This window comes from Bactrocera oleae, chromosome 6, assembly GCF_042242935.1.
Source record: "Bactrocera oleae isolate idBacOlea1 chromosome 6, idBacOlea1, whole genome shotgun sequence".
In the NCBI taxonomy this organism is placed as follows: domain Eukaryota; kingdom Metazoa; phylum Arthropoda; class Insecta; order Diptera; family Tephritidae; genus Bactrocera; species Bactrocera oleae.
Genome location: NC_091540.1, coordinates 56,539,494 through 56,550,743, shown reverse-complemented (window position 1 = coordinate 56,550,743; position 11,250 = coordinate 56,539,494). Strand labels below are relative to the sequence as shown.

General features: G+C 33.9%; 1 protein-coding gene across 2 annotated transcripts; it reads left to right on the top strand.

Annotated features, from left to right (window-relative positions):
- The first annotated feature begins 5,257 nt into the window (after nt 1–5,257).
- Nucleotides 5,258–11,222, top strand: Smyd4-2 (SET and MYND domain containing, class 4, member 2). Of its 2 annotated transcripts, XM_036360696.2 has the most exons (6): nt 5,258–6,126; nt 6,204–6,386; nt 7,162–7,501; nt 8,380–8,501; nt 9,570–10,526; nt 10,637–11,222. In XM_036360696.2, the coding sequence occupies exons 1-5, from the start codon at nt 5,766–5,768 to the stop codon at nt 10,511–10,513; spliced, it is 1,950 nt and encodes a 649-aa protein (XP_036216589.2). In that variant the 5' UTR covers nt 5,258–5,765; the 3' UTR covers nt 10,514–10,526; nt 10,637–11,222. The 2 variants fall into 2 exon arrangements, with proteins under 2 accessions (XP_036216589.2, XP_036216582.2); XM_036360689.2 differs by lacking the exon at nt 10,637–11,222 and having other exon boundaries at nt 9,570–10,618.
- Nucleotides 11,223–11,250: the final 28 nt, after the last annotated feature.

Below are 11,250 nucleotides of genomic sequence, written 5' to 3'. Positions count from 1 at the left end.
TTTGCCTGCTACTTGCTTTGTATTTATGCATTTTAATAATCACTTTGTAATCACTCTAATAAATTATACTTTATCATGTTTACAACAAAATATTTTGAATGTCATTGATAATCCTCTGTAGATGAGACAAATTTCATCTGTACCTCTATAAGCTAGGAACTTGCAAGACAGTTTTAGTGAGAACATTAGTGAGAAACCTCTATAAGCGAGAAAAAAATCATGGTCCCTTGAACTCTCTCTTAACCAGGTTTGACTGTATTACAAAATGAAACTAATTGAATTTTATTTTTCCCAAATAAAATATTCCCAAAAAAAGCATTAAAAGAATACCAATTACCAGACTACAACCTTAAAGTAAGTAAAAACACTGTTGTTGAACGTATGTATGTATGTATGTAAAATTTTTGTTATCTTACAATATAACCTACACAGTTTGAAGCATTTACCATATGGCTATAACATGTATGTATATATTTTTTAAACCAATAATCGTATATCAGCGTTAAAATTTTCAAATAACATAAGTCGACTATAGCTAATGGCGACAATTTGATATTACACGCGAAATTCAGGCCACACTCGATGTGTTTTTAGACCTAAACGATGAAAGCTTAAACCAAAGATGAAATAGAAAGTATATATATACATAGATTTTTAAAATAAGTAAAAGTATTCACATAGGTTTAGAGGGTTATATCTACTTGTAAATTTCAAAAAATCGATTTGTTTTTGGCTTATTCGATATATGTATATCGAAGATACCTTGATATTAGAAAAACACGCTCATTCAATTTTATTAACCCACATATTGACAGATATTTGCGGTATAAAATCAGTTTCTATAATATATCTTACAGATTGACCGATATTTTCGATAAAAAGTTCGCAATACAAGTAGGAACTAGGGTCCATATATTCGGTACCTGAGAGCTTGAACAATTTTGGCCGGATTTGGACAATTTTTGGTTATGAGGTGGTACAGCTCAAAGGCACTTTTCGTGCAAAGTTTTATCCGGATACATTGATTAATTCTTGATTTGCATACTGGAAAGTGAATGAATCAGATGAAATTTAATTTAATTTAATTTTTGTAATTTTAGGAGATTAGGTTAGGTAAAACTGTCTCGCTGTTACGCCATCCATAGACCTACAGGTGCTTTGTATTGCCAGATGGAGGTTTAATGGTTTAAAAGATATGTACATTAAAACTCTTAGAAGGCGTAGCCACGCCCTTTAAAAAAATTTTGCCCACAGGTGTCACTTGCTACTGTAATCCCATGTGCCATACTACAGTTTTATATCTTTATGTAGTGCTTAGTTATGGCACTTTATAAGTTTTCGTTTAATGGCGTTTTGTGGGCATGGCAGTGGTCCGATTATGGTCATCTACGAACTCGTCTTAACTTTTTTTTTGCCAAGGTACACGTATCATTAAGATACTCAATTTTTACTCGAATTACAGCTTGCACGGACAAACAGATATCCGGTTTTCAACTTGTCTCTTCATCTATTTATTCAACTTCATTTATATATATATATATATATATATATATATAACTCTATATCTAACTCGATTAATTTAAGTTGATACAAACAACCGTTAGGTGAACAAAAGCAAGATTATAAAAATCTTCCTCACCGAAAGACGTCTTTTTTCGAGTTTCTCTTGGAGATCCCAAATTTTTCAAAATTAATCGCTGATTATAATTATTAAAATATATCAAATTCTGTAAATTTTCAAAATTTTTATTTAGTTATTAAATAAAATACCTTTTAAACAAAAAAATTCACAAAAACAAAAAAGTTTTTTCTTACTTGCAAGTGAATATAACCTCTTAAACGATTTTTAAAGACATAAAGCTTCAAGTGATGATGAAATATGATTGAGATAAAGTATATACACTCTGCTTACGTCAGCAAAAAAAAAAAAAATATTAATAATCGCAATAAATTTTATTGAAGTGAGACGTAAAATAGCGTGAGCAAACAGCTCTTTAGCAATGAAAGAAATTAAGTGATAAAATTAGATAACATAATGTTTGAGCGACTAATAGTCAAGTAAATATAGAATGTGTAGTTATTTTTAAATATTTTTTGCGAACTTTTTTATTTTTATAGCTTTTATTTGCGTTTGTGATTTTAGAAATCACGAAACGTAAATTACAAGTCTAGTGAAGGTACGCTGTTTAACCCAACAACAACAGCAAATGTTTTTGCATTCACACGTACCTCTTAAAAAAAAAACTTTTTTTATTTGAATAATTTTTAATGTATTTTTGATAACTTTTATTTTTTTAATATATTTTTTTAGTCTTATTTTTTAAAATATTTTTTGTTTGAATTCTAATTATGTATGCTATCAAATTAATCCATCTTCTAGAGGCCTATACCATATCCATATCAATTTAATTGGAAAGTAATAATATTTACTACCGTTTCAATCAACCTGTTACGGTTGCATATTAAAAATAATTAGGAAAAAAATGAAAGCGGAAACAATCTAAAATACAGTAAGGCACATTGACTGATTGCCCATTCTAAGTGGTTGTATGTTGTAAGCCCTTTTTATCAACTCTCAACGTATGCCAAAATCAACAAAAACAAATTTTCGGTAATAATGAGTCTGAAATTTTCTACCCAAAAAAATTTCGTGGCTTACTAGTGGATAAAGTTTTCTGATAAATAGTCTGCAAGTGTCCAGCATAATCCAAAAAACGTTAACAAAAGGAACTAGGCCTTATAATTCCAATTTTGGATCGTAAATGTAACAGGTTGGCTTTCTCTGGAGTTAAATAGAAAAATATCAAATTTCGTAATTAGCAGATTTTTTTTAAATTAAAAATAAACTCATAACTGCTTATTACTTAGAAGTTTTTTAAATGTTGCAGATCAACGCAAGCTTTTAACAGATATCCTAACTTTTTGATTATGGACTCAAAAAGTAGTTTTTTTTTAATCTTGTTCCTCATACTCGGACTAAAGGTTTGAACACTTGTGAGAGACGGAGGAGTTTTGACATTTGTTACTCCTCCAAACCGAAAATTGTGAAAAAGGCAGTTAAGTGAAATGCACTTTCTCGCTTTATGTAAATTTGGCAACAAACAACTTAAGCATATTAGATATTTTTATTTCTAGTTAAAATCTCGATATATACCTTTTGTCCATTTTATCGTGATTTTAAATTTCCAATACTTAAATATTTAGTTTAAGACAATCCATTAAAACGAGTCTCAGTTTGACCTAAATTTTCCTCGGTCACATAAGTCGAATCCAGTTATTTTAATATTATATATTGCGAAATCTCAATATTTGAAGGAAATATTGCGGTTGCTGTTAATATGTTGAATCAATTATATCTGGCACAAATTGTCCAATTATATGCTTTTATAGTATGAGATAAAAATGAAATTAATAATAATAATAAATAAATAAAAAGTATTAGATATTTTTTTAAGTCTATCGACGTTTCGAAAACCCAAACAATATATGTCACTACCACGCGAGCAGATTTTTCTGAGATTCTGGTAGCCTAATTCGTTAAATACGATAACCTCTCTGACTCGTCAGGCCTCTTAACAAAATAAATTTATACAATACTTCTTCGATTTACCATTCTCGCTAAGTTTGAGAGCTACTCTCCTACCTAAAAAATAATTGTAAAACTCAACACAAGCGAGTATGTGGACATCATATTTAACTGATATAGCTCTTGATATACCAATTGCTTGCTCGATTTCCCATTTTCCAAAGTTTAACGAATCAATACAACTAGTACAATATATTTATAAAGCGTAATTATAATCCACAAACCAAATTGCAGTAAGAAGCAGAAATCATCCTTATAACTACACACGATGACCTATAGACTGGTTTTGAACCACATCGGTTATAAAGCGGTTTTGAAGATGAGATCGTTTTCCAAATATTAAATATTCGATATGCTGCATGCCAAGCTCTTACGTGTGAATTAGATCAACTAATTATTCGACATAGTGGTCACGTAGAGGTCGTCTAAGACGTAAAAAGAATATCTTATGATTTAGGGATTATAATAATAACAACGTGATGCAAACACTTTCCAGATATGACGGCAAATGTTGGCTTGTGACACATCCGTTAATCAAATATTCGTGATAAGATGCAACAGGAAACGAGATGGGTGTATGGAGTGTATATGTATGTAGCAGGCCGATAACATTATGTCTCTTTAAAATCACCAGTTGTGGTGGGAGAAGCGGTACGTGGGGGAAAAATTCTTATAACAGCCATCTATGTCAGGCGGATTCTGCAAATATATAATTTCATTTATCTGTAACGGTAACTTTCCAATGTTTATTGTTAGGAATTATAATTTGAGTTGAAAGAGGTAAGAAACGACGATTATTAATTCGGTATTTCGAAATTTTCGAGCATGATCGAAATAGTATGCTGTCTAGAACTGGTCTTGCATATATATCATGCGACATACGTTTGAAGCGGGTCTGCACAGATAGAAAACGTCAAAGACCCAAATAAACAATGTAGCCTGATGAACTGAGTCGATTTAGCCATGCCCGTCTGTCTATATATACTATTTAAGATATCGATATGAAATTGTGCACACATTATTTCTTAAGAGCTTGCTCATATATCGGAATCGCCGATATCGGACCACTATAGCATATAGCTTCCATAAAAGCTGACCTATCATAATTAAGTTCTTGTATAGAAAAATTTTTATTGGGCAAGACATGTGCACGAAATTTGGCTTGGATTATTATCCAAAGCAAATCTGGATATAAGATGTTTTTTCCTTATGAAGGAACCGAACTCGAAAGGACCATCAAAAGTTCCGTTGGTTGGTTACGTTTTCAAATTTAGTTATACATACTCGTATACATAGTTTCTTTAAGAAATACACTTTCGGTGCAACCGAAGTTAATTTTTTTCTTGTTTATTTTTCAATATTTAATTATTATATAATCGCCGAAAAACTAAATATTTCTTATAATAATTGCCATAAGTGTCGTATCAACTTTGTAAGTCAATATCAATAATATCTGAAATCAGGCCTCAGGCTTTTTTTTCAAAAACCTGTCGAAATGTGTTAAAAGTGCTCGGAAAGATCAATCAGCAGTTTCTTAACGGCAAGGTATTGTCAACGCGAAAGATTTGCTCTATTTTGGGACGTCTTATTTGATCTGGGATGCCTTAGGTATAGGGTAGTTATAGTTATAGTTATAGTTTTAGGTTAGATTAGACTTTGTGGCTCATTTCCGATCGGAAGATCAACCACCCTGGGTGGTCAATCACAGTAATGTTTTTCCTGAAGACATGATTTTGAAGTTATTAAAAACTTATTTGGAACTCATAACAAACTAAACTAACTTCAATTACAATCTGAAAATATATTCTCGAATATTACAAAATTAATGCGATCGCAATACCTTTAGACCAAACTGTACTTCGAAAATACTGTGAATATTTTTAATAGTTTTTGAAAAACTTGCATTCACAATAATCTGCATTCATTCAGAATTTTGGAAAGAAAAACCCAGTATTTATTTTTAGATATTTAGAAGTGCAACTACAAATTTTTGGGTGGGCAAAGTTAAGTAAGAAAACTGAAAGAATCAACAGCTGTATAAAATGAACTTCAATTAAACCGGAAATAATATTAACTTTGCAACAATTAGATTTATCAAAGTGCACACAAGTGTTTTTCAATTCAAAAACGTTTTCGAAAATCAAGCTACACAAAATTTAATATCTACACATTGTACAGTATGGAGATGGGAGACATTTCTTATCAGCAAATCTGCAGCGCACGCACCGTGCAGTCCGATCAGAAGGGTTTCTTCAACGAATTCTTTTTGGAGGTGAAAGAAGGCTGCAGTGACAAGTGGTTGAAACACTATTTCAGCCAATTGAAATCGAACGAAGCGCGTATATTATCGATCTTCAGCGATCGTGAGGTATGTGATACGGTCTTGGGTGTTTTGGAAAATGTCGCACCCGTCTATAAAGGCAAGGATGGACTTTTTTCGATACAACGGCGCGCACTGGCGGATAAATTCAATTTGTTGGGAGACTTTAAACAAGCCTTGGCTCATGCCAATTTGGCCGTTATGCGTGCACCGGCAAAAGGTGAGTGGTGCAGTGCTTTAGTTTTTATATATTTCTAAATTCCTAGAGTTATTTCTTTAATTTCTATGCAATTGCAGATGTGGATCTAGCTGTAGATAACGATCTCAGTTTGGCTATGGCCTACCGCTCGCGTGCCGCAATTCTTATTAACTTGGGTAATGGTCAGGCTGCGATGAGTGATCTCAAATTAGCCGCAAACTATGGTTTGGAGCTAAAGGAGAATGTCGATTATTATATCAAATTGGCTAAGGCTTATGCTTGTAAGTATACAAAAAATGCTCCGTTCACACGAGCTGCTTTACTTTGAACCATTACCATTTAATAGTAAATAAGTAAATAGGAAACAGCCGTACATAACCGGAACGGACCGCCCTATTGATACCGGTATAGGCTACCTAAGAGGCTATTTATCATTCTGGTATACAAAAATAACAGTAGATTGAAACAGTGGATAGCGGATAGTACGCTAGATTGTGGAAATTGTAAAATGTAAAATATGACTATCGCTTCTCGAAAGCTTCCTCCATTTTTGACTAAAGTAAAATTCAAGAACTAATTCCAATAAAGAGACTTTGAATTTCCTATATCACCGTTTCGATTTAACGGTTTTATATTCAGAATTCGCTGAAGAGAGAGAGGGAGAGAGAGTAATATGAAATCAAAGGGATCGGACGCATACGCTTTTAAGACTTTATCTAAAAATGGCGAATATGCTGTCAAATTTTGTATCATCCTCCAAAGTTTGTTACACTTTCTTACTTGATCTACTTGTATGATCATGATAATCCGTAAAACGTCTTGCGAATAATATCAAAAATCAATTAACGATTTGTGTGTCCGTCAAGATTATAGGATGTTTGGATTTAAGTTAATGGAATATACGAATTGGAAGAAATAATTTGTAAAAAATAATCAATGTCGCCAATTTAAAGTTAAAACACAACACTTAACTCTCAATAGTCCAAGCACTGCTCGTGCTTTAACTATCCAATAATTGTACTCTATTTATCTAATCATAAACATTCTTTTTTTCAGTAATGGGTGAAACTGCTCGGTCCGAAATATCTTTAAAGATTGCTGAGAAGCTCTCGGGTAATAATATTGCCTTAAGGGGCGCTTTCGGTAAAGAATTATCTCTTGTTAAACCAAGCGAAAAGATTGAATCGGCCGTGGCACCACCTCTGGCGAGTGGTGAAAATGCCAACTTACGTGGTGCCTCTAACCTGGTAAAGTTGGCGGAGACTAAAGAGAGAGGTCGTTTCATTGTCGCCGGTGAGCATTTGAAAACCGGCGATGTTGTGCTCTGCGAGAATCCAGTTGCCGCATGTTTATCGCCCAATTTCTATGGAAGTCATTGTCATCACTGCTTTGAGAGGTATGTACGAGTTAAAGATTTATTATGATGTGTCTATATAGTAATGTACTAGTATGTAGTTCAAAGATGCTCACAACTTGAGATCTTTCTCTTTGAAACTTTCGAATTTATATCGATCAAAGTACTGTAACTTTGTGAGTATTTCTTCAATACTTTGAGGTTGCAATACCTCTTGTAATTTCAACTGTAATAAATTCAGTTCACCACTTCCAACTCACTTTTCCTTTTTCTTGCACTTAGCCTCAATCTTCGATCGTGAACTGCTAATGAAGTTTTTCTGCGGGTTCGCGACAGAACTGAAAGAAATTTTACTTTCGAATGTAGGCGTTCAAGACCTTTAATCTAAGTCTTACAAAGTATAGTATTAGAACCGCAAATTGTGAGGTTAAGTCCTGAAGATGCTGGCGGGCTTTGAAGGAACACTCTAATTAAAGTACCAACACGATAATAACAGAAAAAAGCTTAGAAATTCGGATATGTAACTGTAACTGAAAATTTCACATAAGATAACTTTCCTCCGCTCTACTCTAGTACATACTTTGATAGCATTACTTCTAAACTCAACTTCTAACCATATTTAATTCTCTTATATCGAAAAATACTCTGGCAGGTTTTTTCTTTTTATTTTGGTAATAAAAAATCATTATTCTATGATCATTGTTTTTGGCGAACAAAAAAATAGTTATAAGCATTTATCATATACATACATACAAATATAATAAATTTAGTTAGTACAAAAGGCTTCTAAATATAAAAATATCAATGAGTCATATAATGGCTATTAGCCTTTACCATCTTTACGTAAAGATACTTGCATAAATTAACGCTAAATTTGATACAAATTGAAATGCATTAGCACTAAAAGTCTACACTTGCAGGTTAATTACTCCGGTGCCATGTGTTAATTGTTCTGGAATCGCTTTCTGCTCAGCTCAGTGCATGGGAGAGGCATGTGACAGTTATCATCGTTTTGAATGCAATTTTATGGATCTTTTCATAGGTAAAGTAAATCACGTTGAAAATTAGAGTTAAACACTTAAGTAACTCATTAAGCTGCTAATTAACGGCATTCAAGAAAATGTGTGAAATGTTAACATTAAAAATTGTATTATACTTCTTATTTGCTATGAAATGCGATAATGCTTTGAAACACAATGTAGCTCACACGCGGTGTGTATTGGTTTTAAAGCATAAATTAATCATGCACTGATTTGATCGCCGTCAAAAGAAAGTACCGTAACTCCAAATAATATTAGATTCCATGTTTTTTTTAGATCTTTTAAAAAGTTACTTATTCTACGATTTATTTGTGTAAATAATTTAATTCCGTTCTTGTCTCGATGTTTTTTGAATATTTTTTGTATACCTCTGAAAATGGGGATCCGCCTGGTTTACTAAATCGCCGCCAGTACAATATCCTCTCTTCTTTAACTGTGATAAAGTGTTTTGAAAAGAAACTCTACTAACATCGTTACCAAATATCCAAAATATTCCACTTACTAGATCCTGGTCTTTAAATCTACTACACGTGAAAAAACACATCAAGGCTTTGTACATAAATAGGTCTTTCAGAAAATTAGATATAGGACCTCTAGATGTATCCTTCAGTTTCAATATACCGAGGTGTTCTCAGATCTCTTCGATCTTTTAACGGTTCATGAGAGGATCCCTTAATAAACCTTCTTTTGGCTCAGCCAATGGCCCATCATCAGCTCTTTCATAACAATGAATGCTTCAGTGGTCGCGGATGGACTAATGGAGTTGTCAAGTTGTTCGGCCAGTGAAACGGACGTGAAGCTCTTGTAGTTTTTATACGAATTTAAAATTAACGAAAATTACTATACGAGTAAATAATTAACCGCTAGGAAGATATTTACCGAGTTTGATCAAACCGCCGTTTAATGAAGCCTCTTGCTATTGATGGAGCCAGTGGCAGACTACTCGCATCCAGCCATTTCTATAGTTCTGCTTCCATAAATACATTTTCGCGAAATAGTATTATACTTCATTTTATAAAATCAGCAACGTTATAATTTTGTTAAAACAGACTCTCTTCATAATCTTTCAGGTTCCGGCATGTCAATACTCTGCTACCTGGCCTTACGTGTATTCACACAAGCATCGAGCGTGGAGAGTGCCATCCATGATGCGAACTTAATGTATGAGCATCTGTGTGCGCATATTGAGAGTCGACACGCCGAAGACTACTTACAACGTTCACTGATGGCTGGTTTTTTGTTACGATGCTTACAGAAAGCTGAATACTTTGGACGTCGTAAGAGTGAAGGGGTGAATCCAACTGCTGTTGAATTACAAGTTGGTTCCGCTCTACTTGGACTCTTGCAGGTGCTACAATACAACGCACACGAAGTTTTTGAGACCAAGATCACTGAGGAACACCATTTCGAGGGCTCTAAAGTTGTCTACGTAGGGACTGCGATTTATGCGACAGGCGCTTATTTCAATCACGAGTGCTGGCCGAGCGTGGCACGTTATTTTGTTGGAAAGAAATTAGTGTTGACAACTATAAAACCCCATCAGCCGAACGAAGTGATAGCTGAGAACTATGGACCAATTTTCACCAAAACAAATTTGAAAGAGCGCCAAAGATCACTGCGTGGACGCTACCTGTTCGACTGCAAATGTATGGCCTGTCAAGAGAATTGGCCTACAATACAGAAAATCGATAAACAAGTTCGTTTCCGTTGCCCCACGGCAAATTGTCCTAATGTTTTAAAGTTCCCGAAGGATATATCCAAGGAGGTGCGCTGTGCACGTTGTCGAAAAAATGTTTCACTCAAAGCGAGTGTAGCGAAGATGATTCAAATAGAGGAGCTTTATCGAAAAGCCGCTGAGGACATGCACAATCAAAACGTACCGGAAGCAATTGAGCAATTTAAGGAAGGTATTGAAATGTTTTTCGAAATCGCAGTTTTGCCCCACAAGGACACAATTATTGCACAGCATTCGTTGATTAAGTGTTTAGCCGATGGGGGTACCACTTTTAAATAGATGACAATAAAGTGTAAGGAATCTTTTTATTTCGAAAGCTTTTGAGAAACTAAAAATATTTGAAATACATTTATTAGAAGAAACAAAAATGTGATTACATACAAATTCTTTCCTTTTTTTAAGTCCAAGTGAACAGATAAATATCGTAAACATCAACAGCATTTCTAAAAGCTACAAAACAACACGGGCCCACGATCGATTTACGGATGTATATTGTTATGCGAATAAGGCCTGTAAAGTCGGCAAAAGTAATCAAAATTATTTGCGGATTGGTTTCCATCACTGCAACAGCAACAACTCCCTTCTTAATGAAGCCTACATGTTACCTACCAAGGAATATACTGCACTGGCTTCCAGCTATATATTTTCATAGAAATCCATAATCTCATCTGCAAACACTTCCTTGAGCAAAACCGCTTCTTAGGAGGAATATTTTACCACGTATATGGCTCCAAATGAAACCCACTCACGTTCAGTGAACCTGTAACTAGTTTGGAATTTCTTAGTAAACCGGAGACCGGTTCCAAGCAGCGTTCCCACGAAAGTTGAGTCCACACAACCGGAATGGACTTATGTATGTCCGATCAAGGACATCAATTCCGCAGCAGTGCTAAAAAAGATTTGGGGAATGTGTCCTGTACAACAACTACCTTAATTTTAAATAAAATATATATCAAAAATTAATTTTATTAAAAAACGAAGCTAATTCTCTTCAATACAATTAACTGTTGTTTTTA

Coding starts and splice junctions, on each gene's coding strand:
- Smyd4-2 (XM_036360696.2), top strand. CDS start 5,766: ATGGAGATGGGAGACATTTCTTATCAGCAAATCTGCAGCGCACGCACC. Junction 6,127..6,203: donor TATGCGTGCACCGGCAAAAG/GTGAGTGGTGCA, acceptor ATGCAATTGCAG/ATGTGGATCTAGCTGTAGAT. Junction 7,502..8,379: donor TGTCATCACTGCTTTGAGAG/GTATGTACGAGT, acceptor CTACACTTGCAG/GTTAATTACTCCGGTGCCAT.